The sequence below is a fragment of the Gopherus flavomarginatus genome, chromosome 1, assembly GCF_025201925.1.
Source record: "Gopherus flavomarginatus isolate rGopFla2 chromosome 1, rGopFla2.mat.asm, whole genome shotgun sequence".
Taxonomy (NCBI): domain Eukaryota; kingdom Metazoa; phylum Chordata; order Testudines; family Testudinidae; genus Gopherus; species Gopherus flavomarginatus.
The window spans coordinates 212718957-212738995 of NC_066617.1; the positions used below are offsets into that span (position 1 = coordinate 212718957).

The 20039-nt window shown below is 42.4% G+C and overlaps 1 protein-coding gene across 4 annotated transcripts in view; it reads left to right on the top strand.

Moving 5' to 3' along the window:
• MAOB (monoamine oxidase B) overlaps positions 1 to 20039 on the top strand; it is a 71371-nt gene that overhangs the window by 20800 nt on the left and 30532 nt on the right. For 3 of the 4 annotated variants that reach the window (XR_007772113.1, XR_007772112.1, XM_050936608.1), the window contains exons 2-3: positions 9001 to 9095; positions 9583 to 9720. Coding sequence is in view for 2 of the 4 variants with exons in the window: in XM_050936608.1 (XP_050792565.1) it covers positions 9001 to 9095; positions 9583 to 9720 (233 nt within the window). In the remaining 2 variants the exon portion in view is untranslated. Of the gene's footprint in view, positions 1 to 8734; positions 8789 to 9000; positions 9096 to 9582; positions 9721 to 20039 lie in introns of those variants that run through there. The other variant, XM_050936609.1, reaches the window with a different exon arrangement.

Sequence of the window (20039 nt, forward strand, 5' to 3'; positions counted from 1 at the left end):
TGACACTGGGGGCCATCAAAGTGATTAAAATAGAATCCATGCTCCTCCTCCATGTTGCAGATCTCACCCATCTTGTGAGCTGCTGTGGCAAATGAAATCTTGGTAACCCGAGAGCTGATGTTGATGGACACAAGGGCTCCATGCAAGTGGCCTTGTTTTCCTGTGGATGCCCTGAAAATCCTCAGGTTCTGAAGAGATAATCCACTGTTTGGTCTGTGGAGGAAGAATGTGTGCATGTTGACCCCTCTTCAAATTGTCAAAATGTCCCTGTAGGAAGATCTTTTTATTTGCTTTCCCCAGGAACCCATTTCCATGGGATTTTCTGCAGAAAGAGGTAAATGAACCTGAAGAGATTTTTTTTTTAAATGATCCATTTACTCCTTCAAAGACAATGATGGTACTCAAGTATCAGAGGGGTAGCCATGTTAGTCTGAATCTGTAAAAGCAGCAAAGAATCCTGTGGCACCTTATAGACTAACAGACGTTTTGGAGCATGAGCTTTCGTGAGTGAATACCCACTTCGTCAGATGCATGTAGTGGAAATTTCCAGGGGCAGGTATATATATGCAGGCAAGCTAGAGATAATGAGGTAGTTCAATCAGGGAGGATGAGGCCCTGTTCTAGCAGTTGAGGTGTGAAAACCAAGGGAGGAGAAACTGGTTTTGTAATTGGCAAGCCATTCACAGTCTTTGTTTAATCCTGAGCTGATGGTGTCAAATCTGCAGATGAACTGAAGCTCAGCAGTTTCTCTTTGAAGTCTGGTCCTGAAGTTTTTTTGCTGCAGGATGGCCACCTTAAGGTCTGCTATAGTGTGGCCAGGGAGGTTGAAGTGTTCTCCTACAGGTTTTTGTATATTGCCATTCCTAATATCGGATTTGTGTCCGTTTATCCTTTTCCGTAGCGACTGTCCAGTTTGGCCGATGTACATAGCAGAGGGGCATTGCTGGAATATGATGGCATATATTACATTGGTGGACGTGCAGGTGAATGAACCGGTGATGGTGTGGCTGATTTGGTTAGGTCCTGTGATGGTGTCGCTGGTGTAGATATGTGGGCAGAGTTGGCATCGAGGTTTGTTGCATGGATTGGTTCCTGAGCTAGAGTTACTATGGTGCGGTGTGCAGTTACTGGTGAGAATATGTTTCAGGTTGCCTGTGGGCGAGGACTGGCCTGCCACCCAAGGCCTGTGAAAGTGTGGGATCATTGTCCAGGATGGGTTATAGATCCCTGATGATGCGTTGGAGGGGTTTTAGCTGGGGACTGTATGTGATGGCCAGCGGAGTCCTGTTGGTTTCTTTCTTGGGTTTGTCTTGCAGTGGGAGGCTTCTGGGTACACGTCTGGCTCTGTTGATCTGTTTCCTTATTTCCTCATGTGGGTATTGTAGTTTTGAGAATGCTTGTTGGAGATTTTGTAGGTGTTGGTCTCTGTCTGAGGGGTTAGAGCAGATGCGGGTGTACCTCAGTGCTTGGCTGTAGACAATGGATCGTGTGATGTGCCCAGGATGGAAGCTGGAGGCATGAAAGTAGGCATAGCGATCGGTAGGTTTTCGGTATAGGGTGTTGGTAATGTGACCATCACTTATTTGCACCATGGTGTCTAGGAAGTGGACCTCTCATGTAGATTGGTCCAGGCTGAGGTTGATGGTGGGGTGGAAGCTGTTGAAATCGTGGTGGAATTTTTCCAGAGTCTCCTTCCCATGGGTCCAAATGATGAAGATGTCATCAGTGTAGCATAGGTAGAGAAGGGGCATGAGTGGACGAGAGCTGAGGAAGCGTTGTTCCAGGTCGGCCATAAAAATATTGGCATATTGTGGGGCCATGCGGGTGCCCATAGCGGTGCCACTGATCTGGAGATATATATCGTCATCAAATTTGAAATAGTTGTGTGTGAGGATAAAGGCACAGAGCTCAGCACCCAGTTATGCTGTGGCATCATCAGGGATACTGTTCCTGACAGTTTGTATTCCATCTGTGTGTGGGATGTTCTTGTAGAGAGCCTCTACATCCATGGTGGCTAGGATGGTGTTTTCTGGAAGGTCACCAATGCACTGTAGTTTCCTCAGGAAATCAGTGGTGTCACGGAGATAGCTGGGAGCGCTGGTGGCATAGGGTCTGAGTAGAGAGTCCACATATCCAGACAGTCCTTCATTGAGAGTGCCAATGCCTGAGATGGGGCATCCAGGATTTCCGGGTTTGTGGATCTTGGGTAGTAGATAGAATAACCCTGGTCAGGGCTCTAAGGGTATGTTGATTTGTTCCGGTGTTAGTGTAGGGAGTGTCCTGAGTAGATGTTGCAGTTTCTTAGTGTATTCCTCAGTGGGATCTGAGGGAAGTGACCTGTAGAATTTGGTGTTGGAGAGTTGTCTGGCAGCCTCCTTTTGGTAGTCAGACCTGTTCACGATGACAACAGCACCTCCTTTATCAGCCTCTTTGATGATAATGTCTGGGTGGTTTCTGACGCTGTGGATGGCATTGCGTTCTGCACGACTTAGGTTATGAGGCAAGCGATGTTTTTCCACAATTTCTGCCTGTGCACATCGGCGGAAGCATTCAATGTAGAGGTCCAGACTGTCATTTCGACCCTCAGGAGGAGTCCATGTGGAGTTCTTCTTCTTGTGCTGTTGGTGGGAGGGTACCAGATCGACAGAGCCAGACGTGTACCCAGAAGCCTCCCACTGCAAGACAAACCCAAGAAAGAAACCAACAGGACTCCGCTGGCCATCACATACAGTCCCCAGCTAAAACCCCTCCAACGCATCATCAGGGATCTACAACCCATCCTGGACAATGATCCCACACTTTCACAGGCCTTGGGTGGCAGGCCAGTCCTCGCCCACAGGCAACCTGAAACATATTCTCACCAGTAACTGCACACCGCACCATAGTAACTCTAGCTCAGGAACCAATCCATGCAACAAACCTCGATGCCAACTCTGCCCACATATCTACACCCGCGACTCCATCACAGGACCTAACCAAATCAGCCACACCATCACCGGTTCATTCACCTGCACGTCCACCAATGTAATATATGCCATCATATGCCAGCAATGCCCCTCTGCTATGTACATCGGCCAAACTGGACAGTCGCTACGGAAAAGGATAAACGGACACAAATCCGATATTAGGAATGGCAATATACAAAAACCTGTAGGAGAACACTTCAACCTCCCTGGCCACACTATAGCAGACCTTAAGGTGGCCATCCTGCAGCAAAAAAACTTCAGGACCAGACTTCAAAGAGAAACTGCTGAGCTTCAGTTCATCTGCAGATTTGACACCATCAGCTCAGGATTAAACAAAGACTGTGAATGGCTTGCCAATTACAAAACCAGTTTCTCCTCCCTTGGTTTTCACACCTCAACTGCTAGAACAGGGCCTCATCCTCCCTGATTGAACTACCTCATTATCTCTAGCTTGCCTGCATATATATACCTGCCCCTGGAAATTTCCACTACATGCATCTGACGAAGTGGGTATTCACTCACGAAAGCTCATGCTCCAAAACGTCTGTTAGTCTATAAGGTGCCACAGGATTCCTTGCTGCTTTTAATGATGGTACTGGAAACTTAGTATGCTGCTGAGTTGTTGTGCTTAGTTTGAGGGAGAAAAGTCATGACTGACTTGTTGTATGCAACAGTAACAATCCTAGGAACAACAATAGGCTTTTCTCAATACGCAGAAACTATTTTGAAATGCCGCAAGTATCATTTAGAACATATTGGAGGTTCAACTTATCCTGTGTTTTGCAATACACTTGTCATAGAAATACTAAGGTTTAAAACTGAAAGAGTTTTACAATCCTAATGAAATGTATACTGGCTCTGGATAGAGTTGGGTCTGAGCTCTAAAATTTGGATCCACTTTAGAACACCCGAAATTTCAGCTTGGCCCTAGGGCTTCTTTTTATCTCAGAATACAGAGTGGGGGGGTAGTGGTGGAAAAATTTGGATCAGATCTGAGTTTGGATTCTACACTTGGACAAAGTCTGAGCCTGTCTGTATGCTTTGAACAACTGACAAAAGATCACAGCTTTTGTTGTCTCACTTATCATTCTTCTTTGTCTTATTTTAAGGAAGCTGGGAGGAGGATATTGGTGGGGAAGTTATGTTATTTAAAGCTCTATTCCAGGATGTTCAGCAGGTACACAAACAACAACAACAATGAAAAGGACTGAAATAAGCTTGGATTTTATATGAAATAATTGTTATGATTGAAGATGCTTCAGTAAAACAGTCACTTGAATGCAGATTACTGTCTGATGGAGAAACAATTTCCATAGCTTGAACTCACAGTATAAAAGCCCTTAGAAGACAATCTCATCCCAGTATCTTGAAGTGGATGCATTTTGATATCAGGTTGCCATAGTAACTTCTGAAGGCTTGCAGCTTTTCCCTTGTTTAACCTGTTCTAAGCACAACTGTATCCTCAGTCTGAAGCTTCAGATAAGACCTGTCCTCTTTGCTTCTGTATTGTTTGCATTAATTTTGTAGGTATTGATTCTCATGGAGGAATCAGAGTTAAGGCTACTGCACTGCCATGACAGCACTCAGCGTGTCTTTTTCATTATATGAATTGGACATAGATATAACTCTCTCTTTTCCTTTGAAGTAAGCAAATCTGTAATGGACACTGTACTAAATTATTGTCCTCTGAACTGGTGACAAAAGATAGCTGGTGCTTCTTTTTTCCATAGGTGAAATCTGCAGTGTTCCTTACATAGGAATGAGTGTGTGTAGAAATCTCTCCGGAAAGAATGCCATTTTGATAAAAAAATATCCTGCAGAAGAAATCTGAATGATAAGGGCAGTAATCATATTTGTTGACATATTCCTTTATGTTGATCTTGTCAGGGACTCTAACCCAGACGGCAAAGTTCGTTGTCTGACCGCAAGAGAGACAGGCAACACCAGCAAGGTCCGATCAAAAGCTCTTTATTGACAAGTGCACGCATCAATAGAGAGCAGCTCGTCTCCCGAGAGAACCAGCCCCCTCTTTACATCTTAGTATAAGCCTATATAGACAGTTCCGTCGCGTCATAAATTATTCACTGGAGCAACCCACCCCCTTCTTCTAACAACTAGAAACTAGACACCTTTAGTATACATGCATGCCTAAAGTTAGAAATGTAGGGGAGTTAAAAACAAACAAAGAACAAAACCAGGGAGTGAAAACAAGGAGGCTGGGAAACTAGGGCTCTTATCAGTTCTTCGAAGGAGCTGCCCGAACACAGCACATCTGGTACTATGCCAGGAATGCAGCTTCTCTTTTATCTCACTTTTTCCCAGCGCTTGTGAGACATGCTGCTGCTTCTCAGTGTTTTCCACTCAGGGATTACCCACAAACCTCTGTTAGCCTGACTTTGGTCAGGTTGGCATACCTGGTTTTGTCTGCTATATCTTTATTCAGGCCTAACAATCTGTTTGCCTAAACTCTAAAATCTTAGGCAAAGTTAGAGGGATTGCATTCTGTTTGCAATCCAAGAATGCAAACAGAAAGACAGGCAAACCAGCAGCTGTGCTGAAATGTGTACAGTTCTGAACTGCTGACAAGATTTCACACCATGTAAGAGCTTTTTTCCTGGACTTTGCTTTATGGAGTCAATACTTGCTTATTCTGTTCATAAGAGTTTAAAAAATAACCTCCGAGTCCCCACAAAAGGTATAATTCCCAATTTGGTCCAGGGTTACCATTTGTATGCTTTTCCTATTGCAACTCTTACTACATTTTTAAACAGCTTTCTCCCATCCCCCGCAAAATGTAGCTAACAAAATGGTGCCATGTTAATTAACTATGTTAATTTATATCATTGTCCCCAACCCTTTGGCTATAAATGTATCATTCAGGTTCTAAGTTCTCTGGGCACGGAATTGCCTCTTCATTCAGTGTTATCATTATTAATAAAATCTGGGTAATTTATATTTACCTTCTTTTGTAAAGTGCTTTGAAATCTGTTAATGAAAAGTGATCTATAAGAGCTAGGTGTAATAATTATTATAGGGGCATCTAGAGGCACCCATCATGGATTTGAGTCATGTTGTGCTAAGTATTGTACAAACACAGGAGAAAAAGATGATTCCTGCCCCAAATTGCTTAGAATCTATTTATGAGATGAGAGACAACAGGGTGGATGCAACAAGTAGATGGGGAGAGAGAAGAAGGCCACAACAGACATTACTGACAGTACATCAGCATTATAAGTGGATTAAGCTCCATTCCTAATTGGAGCTTTTGGGTGCTATTGTAATATAAATGGTTAATAATATAATTGACTCTTGCTTTGGCAGATTTAATAATGGTCTGTTATGATGGACACTGCATTTTTCAGAGCTCCAATTCCAGAAGGATCTTTAGACAGTAAAACAGTCTCTGAATGGAAAGTGTTTGACACTCTGGCAAGCATTTGAACATACTGAATATTTTTTACTCTCAAAATATGCTATTCCTGCCTTATAGTCTGCTCCTTTTATGAGAGAGGTCAGGTTTAACTGCATTTCGCAGACTCTCATTTGCTCTATTATGGGGTATGAAGAGCCCATTGTCTCAGGGTTGTTTGAAAGCTTGCTGTACTTATTGGTATGCTGAAGTGAAAAGTTGAGGTAACCTTCAGAACGGTGTGGGCAAACTTTTTGGCCCGAGAGCCACATCTGGGAATGGAAATTGTATGATGGGCCATGAATGCTCATGAAATTGGGTGTTGGGATGCTGGAGGGGGTGAGGGCTTTGTGGTGGGTTCAGAAATGAGGAGTTCAGTGTGCAGGAAGGAGCTTTGGGTTGGGGCACAGTGTTGGGGTGAGAGGGGGAGTGAGGGTTCTGGCTGGGGGTGCAGGCTCTGGGGATGAGGGTTTGGGGTGCAGGAGGGTGCTCTAGGCTGGGACCAAGGGGTTCGGCGGGCAGGAGGGGGATCAGGGCTGGCACAGGAGGTTGGAGTGTGGGAGGAGAGTGGGGTGCGGGCTCCGGGCAGGGCAGAAGCAGCGGCATGTCCCCGCTCCAGCTCCTACGTGGAGGTGTGTCCAGGCAAATCTGCATGCTGCCCCGTCCACAGGCTCTACCCCTGCAGCTCCCATTGGCCGTGGTTCCTGGCCAGTGAGAGCTGTGGGGGCAGTACTTGAGGCGGGGGTTGTGTGCAGAGCCCCTTGGCTGCCTCTACATGTAGGAGCTGTAGGGAGGACATGCCGCTGCTTCCAGGAGCCACACTGAGCCATGGGACATGTGGAGCAGGGCAGGCCCTGGACCCTGCTCCCCAACGGGTGCTCAAGGCCTGGACTAAAATGTCTGAAGGGCCAGATGCGGCACCCAGGCTGTAGTTTGCTCACCCCTGCTTCAGAAGCTACTCCACTGTGGCTGGAAGTAAACACTGTTGTGTAACAATAATTCTGAGATCTTCCATCATGCTTTTCATCAGTAGGTCTCAAAGTGCTTTACAAAGGAATTCAGTATTATTACCATTTTACAGATGAGGAAACTGAGACACAAAGGGGAAGTGACTTGCCCAAGGTTACACCACAGGCCAATGGCAGAGCTGTGAGTAGGATCCAGGTCTCCAGAGTTCCAGTAACACTCTTTTGATGTTACTGTGTAAAAGTATTCACTGTTGAATCCCTGGTGATAGTTTAACCACATGTGCTGGTTCTCGGTCAGGCCCTCTGGGGAATTCACAATGAGTTGAAGAGGGACTGCAAGCCTAAACCCCTGGTCTTGAGGGAGAGAGATGCAGGTCTCCACCTGAGAGAAGTGATGGCTTGGACGCTGAAATTTTAAATTAGTGTCCTCAAGAAATACCAATGGGAAATTACCAGCTGATAATGAGAGAGAATGAATTGTCATCAGCTCCAGCTACCAACATCACCTATACTTAAAGTTGCCTGACACTTCTTATTGGCAGGGGAGTTACCCTGTTAGGGATGTGCCTTTTGCTGTCTCCCTGAAAATTTACCCATATATGGCCAAGTTACGAGCCTCTGAAAAATCTGTTTTTACGTGGTGAGCAGAGACTTGTTAAAGTTGGCAACTAAATTCTCTGAAGATTCTGTTTGCACTAAGCATGCTTCCCCCTCCTTCACAGCTACTCCTGTATGCCAGCTGGACTGTTCATATGCCATTGCCACAGGGAGACTGGGAATGCTGAAACCTAGGGCTGCAGAAACTGAATCCCTGCAATTCCTCCTCCTGGCTGCAAGGCACCAAATCTGAGTACAAGGAGACCGTCTCTCCTGTGCTCTCGATGGTGTCTCTGCTGGTGTCCAGGCAAGAAGGAAGAGAATGAAGAAGTGGTTGTATATAATGCAGAGAGGCAAGGAATGGAACGTCTTCTATTGGTTACTCACCCTCCATTTCCCTCCTACTATTTGCCACACTCACTAGTTCGGTTTAGTTTTTGGTTAAAGTACCTTACAGCTCTTAAGGGCAGGGAACCTGCCTTCTGACTTCTTCTAAACATTTAATGGACTCTAAAATGATTTAGCTGGAAAGGAGGCAGCTTAGAGCAGGCTTGACTGAATCATTCAAAATGAGGACAGGCCTAATGTAAACTTGACTCCATCCATTTTACCTGGGGGGAAGAGTGGGGGTTAAAGAAAAGACAACACTTGCAGAAATTAGAGAACAGAATTAGAGAATAAAATTCTTCTCCTCCTACCTCCCCCAGAGAACTGCATGTGTATGTGTGTTCCGTGTACAACAAAATGACACTTTCTCTCATTGTTACCCAGCTAGGGCTGCCTTACAGAGGGTCTAAGCTCACTCTGCCCCGGTTGAAGCCAGTGGGAGCTGAAGGTGCTTGGCACAGGTGCAAATGTGACCACTATCTTGTTTTATATTTACCTTTAGTTGCCTTTGGGGATCCCCACCACCACCACCTTACAAGCTCTTTATAGTCAAAATTCATGACACCTCTTACTAAATATCTGGGAGCGCTGACTACTGACTGTCTAGAAGCCACACAGGCTACAGAATCCACTGTGTGGAGTTGTTCAGTGTTGTTTCTCATTTGTCCTCTAGGTCTGTCGGCAGCCAAATTGCTGACTGAGTCAGGGATGAGTGTTGTGGTGTTGGAAGCCCGTGACAGAGTTGGAGGAAGAACTTTCACTGCAAGGGTAATTATCCCCACAAATAGTATCTAAATTATTGCACTGATTTTTTGAGCAGAGCTGCCTGCCTACTGAAGAACCCCTCATGAGGGTAGAATTCTAGGGCGGTGGCACATAGGGAAGTCCTTGACAATGCTGAACCAGGGGCAAGAAAAAGTATGGAGTGTCTGTGGTGACACAAAATTTTTCCAGGATATTTGCAGGTTCTGGAGTTATCACACCTTCCCTCCCACCTGTTCCACATGGAAGGAAAAGATCATTATGTAGGTAGCAAAAACTGCCCTTGGAGAGATGCTCTGGATAAATGTCTCTAAAGAGAACTAATGCAGAATTTTCACTTCTGTGGCCTCCTCTTGCAGGTTTTCTCTGGGGTGGGGAGTGGGGAATCTGGCCTCAAATACTCAATTAACATAAATAGTTTCTCTAGATTACATTGTTTATCTCATGATGAATTGCAAAGGGCTTATCTTTCTTTTGTCTTTTGGGAAACCAGAATAAGCAAGTCCAGTATGTGGACCTTGGAGGAGCATATGTGGGGCCGACACAAAATCGCATCCTGCGGTTGTCTAAGGAGCTAGGAATAGAGACGTATAAAGTGAATGAAGTAGAACATCTTATTCACCATGTCAAGGTAAGGTAGAATGGATCTCTAAAACACAGCGATGTAGATGAGTGTAGATTGTTGTTGTTAGTTGCTTTCCTTTTTTATTTCTGTGGGGATGTCACTAGTTTAGAAGTACTGTATTGCCTCTTTAAAAAAATTGGTAGCAAAGTACCATAAACATGTCCTGCTAATTAATCCATTTATGAAGTTTTAATGTAACAATTTGTGCTTACATATTGTGCCTTCAGTTAAAAGATAAATGCGTTAAACTCTAAGGTCAATGTTTTTGATAGTGATCACTGACTCTAGGTGACTTTTAATTGTGCACTGGTTGGGCTGCCTGGAGCCTGACTTTCAGAAGTGCTGGAAACTCACAACTGCAGCTGAAGTTAGCAGAAGCTGTGGATGCTCAGCACTCTTGAAAATCAGGCCTAAGGGGTGTCAAGTTGGGCTCAGCTAAGAGAGTAGCTACTTTTGAAAATTTTGGACTAAGAATTAAACTTTACAAGTCAAATATTAGGCCGATTTTACCAACAGGGGAACTAAAATACAGAGTAAATAATGCTCTGATCTCACAAGGGACCGCGTGCCCTGGGACTTGAGGGTGCTCAGAAGCTTGTGCAAACACCTCCCAAATGACTTGTCCAAGATCTAAAACAAGACATCTATGTGGCAGATCTGGTAAAAGCCCAGATTTTCTGAGTCCTTGTCCTATGCTCTGACCCAAAAGAGCATCCTTCCACCTGTTAAACATGGAACAATAGTGCATCTTCCCAGAGGAGAGAATTTCCAAGTTTTGCAGCTGCTCCTGTGGGAAATAAGCTTCAAATTCAATGTTACACACATGAGTAAAACATTGTGAAAAGCTGTTGCTATACAGTCTTGTGACAGGTGAAATATGTCAGCCAGTCAAGTTTCAGGATTTCTGATGCTTAATCAAAATTTAAACAAAAATTCAAGGGACTTAAAACAGGAACTGCAACAAAAGATCTGCACTCTCATAGATTTTTCTCAGCTATTTTTCCTGCTTGCCTTTTATGAAAAATAAGCCTCTTCTCAAAGCCAATGATGCAGTTTTTTATGCTGACATTAAACAGTTGTTACTACTGAACTAGAATCCGTGAGACTGTAGGACAGAATGTACATAATGTATCTTTTATATTATAATAAGAATAAAATTGATGAGATATCAAATGCTGTCATGGGTTAAATATTTCTTTCTTTAAAAGTAAATGTTTTGATTTCACCATGATTATTTTTTTCATTCACCTCTATATTTATCCAACAATGAGAGAATATTGTTATAATATTATTGTCGCAGATTCACAGGGCAGGATCTGCCTCTGGTCTTTAAACAGTTTTTCTGGAAGTGTCTCTCTCTTGGTGATAAACCCTCGGCTTCCACTTTTCTCAAGGAAGGGTCGTGATTCTGCTACTTTGAGATTGGATCTGTGGCTTTAGCGGCACTGTGTCTCACTGTGGCTTTTTCAGCAGATCCAGAGTAGCTTGGAACCCTGTGGGAGACTTCCCCTCTTGGGATGTATGCAACCAGCAGATGTTTTCAGTGACACAGGACAACCTTTTCAAAACAAGCCATTATTAATTAGAAAACAGGAGTATGATATTTAGGCATGCTGGGTCAAGAAAGTATATCAAAGCCAAAAAGTATAACTGTCGCCTAACTTGATCGTTGATCCTTGTTTAGTTAGAAGAGTCCATCTTTGCCCTTGCAGCTAACCTTCCCCTGTCTCTGTGATTGCCAACCTGTCATTTTTTCACTAACACCCTGGAAAGTCCCTTGCAGCTCACTCAGACCCCCTCCTTTTTCTAAGGTCTTTTGAGGTTTTCTAATGTTGTAGTTTTCCCTTTGATTTCTCTGTTCTCAGCCTTGGCATAACAGCTGTGTTTCCGGGATTGGGCAGAGGAGTTGCCTCTTCAAAGCTTTGAACCCGGCTGTTGTGTTTCAATTTTTGCTGGGATGTTCCTTATTTAGACCATTGTTTTACATCTTCTGCTCAGTTTCTCTAACAATCCCTCTTGATCTAACTCCATAGTAAGTAACCCATCATAAACACACACAGAGGCATGCATCATACTCATAAAAATAATACCATTTGTCACAGTGTATAATAAATAGAAACCTTAATTACAATTAAATAGGCTGGATCCTTTACATGAGACGGAAAGCACGTGCACTGGCCAGGAGCTTCTCTGGTGCAGCTAAATCTATTTCAGAATCTTGGCTTCCTGCAACTGGATTTCTTGGTTCTTATTTATACAGCGCCTAAGTATACTCCTTACAGATCTCCTGTCTTTTACCATACAACCTGCCAAAGTGTTTATTATTATTTCAGAAGCAATGCAAGCATTGGAGGCCAGTCTAGATGGTGACAAATGGAGAATATACTTGTCTGCACCCTGGAATCTAGGTGATAATATTGAAACTTTTGACTGGAGTTCTATCCTGTAAGCTCAACTCCAAAAGTTGAAAGTGTCCAAAAGTCTGTCAGCTCTAAGTGGGTTCAGATCCAAATACTAACCCAGACTTTGTAGTGCAGGCCAAATCTACTCAAATTCTGGAAGATGTGTCTCTTGAGAAATGGAAGAAATCTAATTTTTTCGATTCCCTTTCCAGTATTCTAGCAAGGATCCCTGTGCATCTTTTAAAATCTACTACTGCCTTTACATATACCCAAGAGCAAAATCAAGCCTTTTAAAGTCAATTTAATTCATTTCAGATGCTTTTTAAATTCAAATAATGTATGGGTCTTCCTTTGTACTACAAAATGAAAAGACTGGGTCTTGTTTATCTCTGATTGAGTCCCTCCTCATTAGGCTTTGCCATCTAGATTGGCTTCTATGTTTATTTCTCTTTAATCTTTTTTAAGTGCCCAGATCTACTGCAGGATTTTTTTTCCTCCTTGCTTTTGCATTGCTTATGATATCTTCCTAGAAGTTTGAAAATAATAATTCTTGCCCTGCATATTTTGTTTTGGTGAAAAGTGACCTCTGTCTTCACTAGTCTTCTAAAGGAGATTATATCAACATATTTGTTTTTGCTTGCTGTTGTGTCAGCCTTACTGAGAAAAATAATCACAGCTCTGGGACTAGTGTTTGTTAATTTAACTGCTGCAAAAAGCCAGAACAAGCAATGTGTACTTGTAGGCCAAAATTTTCAAACATGCATGCCTAAATACATGCTTTTTATTTAGCTGTTTAAATAACTGGATTTTCAGAGGTTCTAGGCACATGCAGATCCCATTAACTTGAGCTGTGGGAGTTAAGCACTTCTTAAAATCAAACCATTTTTATTTAGGAGCCTAAATATGGATTTAAGAAAATTTTGTCCAGAGGTTTTATTTGCCTTACCAAAGTGTTGGCTGTTGTGTTCTACTGTTGGTCAAATGTTGGATTTAAAAAAAAAAAAAACCCAGAAAAGATATTTATAATCTAGATAATATTTACCACCTGATTACATCACTGTTAATTTATATCAAATATGGGACCTAAACCATTTAAGTATCCCTTTATAGTAATGTAATTATGGATGTGGGTTTACCATTTGTCAGGATCAAATTATCAACAGATCAGCCTATTTATTTAACTATTGTATTCCAGACTTGGTCTAATCCTATTATCGATGCCATTATGATCATGAAGATTTGGTGTTTAAAACACAGTTCTGCAATTTTTATCGTGTACAAAATAGAAATTGATTTGTCAAGTGTAATGTCTGGAATTAGGAGGCTGTGCTACATAAAAATCCATGTAAACATTCTATGTGTTTGAAAGTAATCATCCTCCAACTTTGAATTTAAAAATGTGCTTCTTTCATGTAGAAAGAGAACAGTCTACCCTTGCACCAATGCGTCTCACACCAGCTGCACTTGCTCATGTCTGTGGCCTTGTCTTTCCCATTCTCACCTGCAGAGAATTTCCTGATGTACTCACCAGAATCACAACATTCCATTTACACTTGGTTTTTCAGCAGCCTGACGGATCTCACTTCTCTAAGTCCATCCATGAGACTGGGGTGGACTCACTAGTGCTATTTTTATGTTTCAAACTCATGTGCCTTACCACAATCAGAGCTTTTCATAATATCATATTTCTCATTTTGCCCCAGACCCGGACGTCATCAATATAAGTGGAACAACATATCTATTCCTTTTAAACTTTCTACTGTCTTATTTTGGTGTACTGAAAATACCAAGCAGTAACCACTGAAAATGGTATCTGTCTATCTGTTCTGAAATATACTGTACCTGGAACTTTCCTCATGCAGTGACAATTGCCAAAATCGCACTGGATGTTTCCAAAACACTAAAGGCTGGACAGGCCATGTCCTACACAAGTTCATGGAAGGCCATCAATAGAACAAGGAGCATCCCCTTCACAGGGTTGGGACAGATTCTTGAGAGCAAGTACAGTTCCTGTTCCTCTTTAGCACCCTCACAGGAGCTATGTGCCTGACAGAGAGGGGGATGGAGCTCTGACCCCACCTATGTATTAGCCAACGGTGCTGGCCGGTTGTGGATCAGGTAGTGTGTTGCATCCTATTCAAGACTGAGCCAGCAGTAACAGTGGTGTGCACAGCCTGGGAACTCCTAGGAGGAATTCCAGGTGAGCCACATTGTCTGGCGTGTCCCTGAAATCGCTAGATGGTGAATATTTACTTTTGTCTACATAAACCTTTCACTGAAACCACCAATCTGCGTTAATGAGAATGCTCATCTCTATCTGTGTAGAAAATCTTTGCAGTCCTCCTGGGTGTCATTCATTTCTGATATTATCGTGGAACTGACGGTGTTATTAAAATGCAGTTTGCTATGGTCTTGTTTATGAATTATAGATGTGATACCACTGTTGTACTGGGGATTTAATTGGCAATGGGATAAATGATTTCTGTATCCCTAGGTACATAGTTCAGTGGTGTTTGAGTATTTCTGTGGTATCAGTGATATATGTACGTACATTAGAGTTAAGGAATATGATTTATTTAAGTCTGTGACCTGCTTTACAAAAATTAATGGCAGTTTCTGATAGCATATCTTAGAGTATAATGGCTTAAATGGATTTTAAATGACTAGATGAAATTGAAGCAATTTTTCTTAGTGCATATCTTCTTTCTCTGAATGCATTGTAATTAAAGTATGTGAGACTCTTAGTTGCTGTTGGTGATAGGTGACTCAAAATGTCATCATCCCTCCTTCCCCTAGCCTTATTTATTGGGGATTGTTTAATTCAAAAACTGATAGCTGTGTGCAAGTGTGAATTAGACCACTGAATAGAATCAATTTGTATCTTTTCAGAAGTTGAGTCTCTCATGGTTTGGAAATGAAGTCAAATTTAAAGTCACTTTTTAAATTACATGATCACAGAGGGACTTGGTTGAATATGTTGGTAATGAGGTATGGAACTTTTTGACTTCTAGGTCATCAGCTCACATTTTTCCCAGCTATAAAATGATCTCAAGAGTGGGGAGAGGTAGCAGTCCACATCATGAAAAACATCCTTGTACAGTCAGCCTCATTGACATTCTCAAAAGAGAGGCCAAAGACTGAATGGGGAGAGAGATGAAAATATGGTCTGATCTCCAGGCTTGATTCTCTCCGTGTTGTAGCTGAAGTAGCAATCAGTGATGGGCATGTGAAGAAAGCTTGCTCTTGTGCTGTCTCCTTTGGCCCTGCCCTGTGGATAAATGGACATCTTCACTTCCGAGAGCTGGCTATCTGGCAATGATTGCAAAGGGTGAATTCACAGTTAGATTTTTTTTAACAAATGAAATTATTATAGCAGAGGTAAAAGATGCTACGTGATGTACAGACAAAATTGCAAAAGCAAAGTTGTACAGTACGTGGTCACTTCTCCCAGCGCTGTCTGTAGAGCAGGTCTGGTCAGAGATGCTAAATATCAATGAAGTTCACTTGAACTCTGGCAACTGTGCCCTTATGGTTTGTATGTGGATGGAAGGAATAAGAAAAAATTACATGATCAAGCAAGGTTTTTTGATTAATTAGAATTGGCAGATGAATGGAAGGAACCTTTCCGAGTCCTTTCCTTCTGTTTCCTAGGAGATAAGGATAAGCAGCCATAGTACCCACTCAGCTTGTTTAATCCAGCCTGCTTGGAGCAAAGCCTAAATTGCACTCGATTGTAATAACTGTTTTTTTTCCTTATATTGCTGATTGAGAATCATCATAGAAATGGAAACTAGACAAATGTGTATTTCATACAGGAACAGCTGCTTGATTCCCATGAGTTTCACACATGCCTGTTGGAGCCAGTCTGGTGTCATGCATCACTTTTAAATAACAAATTTCAGCCTGGAGAATCATAAAAATTCGAGTGATCCCAACATTCTCTTCTGTTTTAAATAAAATATATTTTCTGGTTTTGCACAGTGGCCCTATCTCTTTACCAGTGAGTCAAACCTGGATGACTTTTTCCGCAAGCTGAAACTCCTCTCCCCCACATTTTTTTTTCTTTAAAAGAACAGAAACGAGAAAAAAAATCCCAAAACACTCTCAAAGGTTTTTATGGAATGAAATAGCAAACATTTTTAATGGGTTTAATTTTGTAAGCATTTTTATTCAAGTATAGAAAGGCGCAAAAAGGAAGGCTTGCAATTCCAGATGCAGTGATTTGTAGTAACACTTCTTCCACTGATTGGTATTAATTCTCTGCACTTCAAAAAGCTTATTATAAAGCAAGGCCCCATAATCCTACCGTAGGAGGCAGGCAAATATCCTTTCCCCTACTCCACTTTTGCAGATGAGATTAACCAAGGATCTGAGAGATAGCACAACAGGGAATGGAACTCAGGTCTATAATATGACAGACCCTAGTTTAAGCCGCTTAACTCCACTGCCTTTCAGAATGATTGTTCCAAGTGTGTGTGCTTGGTTATGTTGCATGTAGAATGGAGATATTCCTGCATATCACCATTTACAAAACACTGACAATCATGGTGGACTAGAATTAATATCATTTGATCAAGTAATTAAAAGCTGTTCTAATGCATAGGTGCAAGAGGGCCAAAGTAAGGTTGCATAGACGACCTTATTTCCTACCTGAATGCTTGACTTCGCAACTTCAGTGGTCTTTGTGGTTCATATTTTTATATGGAATTTATATATATATATATTACTCCAGCTGTATATTTATAATATACAGATGAGTATGGTAACTAATTATCTCAACATATGGAGTCCAGAACAAGAAGAGAGAGAATGGAGCTTGTAGTTCAAACTGGCCTTTTTCTAATAAGAAATAAAATTCTTTGACAACTCTAATACGATTGTATATGTAGGTCTAGTTGTTCATCACAGCAGTAGATGGCTTGGTTTGCTAGCCAGCATGCTTTAATAAGAGTTATGTTTGCAAAGGAATTAAGTGACAAATTCTGCACAATTCTAGGTGTCTTACTCATTGTGTAAGAGAGTGCAAATCTCCAGATATATTCTGTAGAGCTGCAGCTGAGAAACAGTGTGGTTTTTATATAGATTAAATTTCATACTGACATAGCTCTTTACCATGTCTCTCTTGCACCTTGTTCCTTGCTGTATCAGACATCACTCATTTTTAAGCAGGGAAGAGAACTGGTATGATTGTGCACGTGTTGTAAATCAGTACAGGGCACCACATACTTACAAACATACATAGCAATGAATCAATTTATAGGGTGACATTTGTGGTGGGATTAGAACCTATGTCTCCAGTGTTGAGACGGTTTAGCTAAAAGAATAACTATGGTAGCATGATGCAGAGAATGTTTTGCACATTACATGCAATTTCTTAGAGCTGTGGTTTTCAACCTTTTTTTCATTTGGGGACCCCTAAAACATTCCAAATGGAGATACAGACCCCTTTTGGAAATCCTGGAGGTAGTCTATGAACCCCCTTGGTCCGCAGACCACAGGTTGAAAACCGCTGTCTTAAAATAAGAACAGATTATTTTTATTTAAGATAAATGGGTATGGTGTTTTACAGACGAATGGGACACATGGTTTCCACTTCTAATATCTTACAGACAAAGGGCTGCTTCATCATTTTTTAACACTCTACTCTTGGTAGGGGTGGTGCATAAGCACCCGGAGGCATTGTGCCTCAGAGATGCATAGTTTCATTTGGGGTCCCCTAGCTGCTGGCAGGACTGGCTCCAGGGGTTTGGCCGCCCCAAGCAGCCAAAAAAAAGAAAAAAGCCGTGATTGTGATCTGCAGCAATTCAGCGGGAGGTCCTTCGCTCCGAGCGGGAGCGAGGGACCCTCCGAACTGCCGCCGAATACGTGAAAGTGCCGCCCCTCTCTGGAATTGCCGCCCCAAGCACCTGCTTGATAAGCTGGTGCCTGGAGCCGGCCCTGGCAGCTGGAAGGGGACAGTAATAAGCAACACCGCTTTGTGGGGTGCAATAGAAAACCCTCCCATTACTCTCCCTTGTAACCTGCAAGCTCTGCTGGTTGGCATGTGGGGGAAAGGGCAGACTCATGGCGTCCTTCTTCTTCCTGCTCCATGCTCGCGCTCTCTCTCTCTCTCTCTCTCTCTCTTCCCGTTTGCTCCCAGGAGAAAGCACTTGGAACACAACCTCTGCACCCCCAGTTCAGGCACCCCCCGTGTCTGTGCTACATTTCTATGGTTCTATCATGACTACAATTTTCTCTTTGTGCTATGAGTTTAATATAATCTAAGAATGGGTGTGCACAGGAGGCTGACACCTATAGCCCTTATATTAGCTAAGCAAGGCATTATTTGTAATGGTATTTTCCAAAGCAGATGCATGGAATAATTTCCTTTTAGAGCCCCAGTTGGGGTTGTAATATCTGGTGAGACTTTACCTTAAGCTCTTTGGTGCTCTTTTTGTTTGTGTCTAAGTTTGATGGTTTGCCTGGTTTTGTTACATCAATTTGCCCTTTGTACAGTCAGCCTCTTCAACATCCTCTATACTGTATAACATGGCATCAACCTTTCAGAGCAGCCAAGAGCCCTATACTGAAGCAGGTCCAGCTTCTGCTATTCTCTCCAGGGCTCCATTTTTGGCAAAATCACAAGTGAAGTTACGAATAAAATGCCTTTGAAGATCCATGCCCTTGGGCATTTTGGTACTGATATTGAGAAGTGAAATTAAATATGCAGCTGGAGTAACATTTAAAGTTATATTTCTGATGCCAGTCTGACTTGATCATATGGTTATATATAAAGAAATGGAAAGAGGTAAAAAGTTTGCACATCCTGGCACATGATTTTCATCTGTGGGCCTGGCCTTTCTTTGGAAAGCCTTTGGCATCAGTAGTCATGGCCCTACATGGTAAGGTAAAACTAGAATGACTATAGCAGTGCACGTGTAATGCTGACACCCCTGGGTGGGTTGTTGGCAGCAGGGTTCAAACCTAGGACCTCTTAATCTTAATGCATAAGCCCCTACTGCCAGAGCTAGAAGATGCATTGCTCTTAGCCAGGGCTGTAACAGTCTCAGCAATCTCTCTATCTGGCCTAGCCACTACTAGACGGAGGCAGAGTGTCACACTGAGCGGGCATGGCTTACACATACGTTTACATAGCTTGCATCCAAGGCATCTTTAGTTCTAGAATTGTTGTTCTTTATCCAGACTGGAAGACCCTTGTGCTATATGAGAAATCAGGCATCAGTTTTCTGCACAGGAGACACATCTGAGTTCTCCCTTTGTGCAGTTCAAATGCAATAAAAGAGTAGAAGAATACCAAAACAAGAATATTTTAAGTGTATTGTTAGTCAACAGAAGCATTATAGGGAACTCATGAGACTTGAGTTAATTCAGAGGGGATAACTCAGAAATGCCTCAGGTGGAGAAGGAAGCACAGAACAAAATCAGTTAGAATAAAGAGAATGCTGTCTGCTTCTGTCTTCGGTTTTTTTTTGAGCACAGCATGCATGTGTGTTTCATGCTTGTAGGCCCGGAAAATGTAAGGTACTTGAAACAAAACAGTTTTACACTTTCTTAGGGAAGACTGGTACAAGATTTACACTTGTGAAATGTAGCCCCACCATTCCAAAATCGTTTAGGCTCACGGTCAAGTTTGTCTTCGTTACTGTGAAAATTATTTGTTAATAGCCATAATGCTTGGCATTAGCCTTTCCTGAAAGGCTAAAAGAAATTGTCAACATGTTTCAAATGCAGCTTCTTTTGGATGAAAAGCGTTATCTAGTGTCACTGAGCACCTCTGCTGGAACGCCCTCCTGCTGCAGGCTGCAGCATAGGTACGCCTGCCTCAGTTTCCCTCCTTCAGATTCCCCAGAAATAATCCAAAGCATCTTTTCAAGTATAAATATAGTTCTTGTTGGGTTCATTTATTACAAGAGTCCTGTGCAC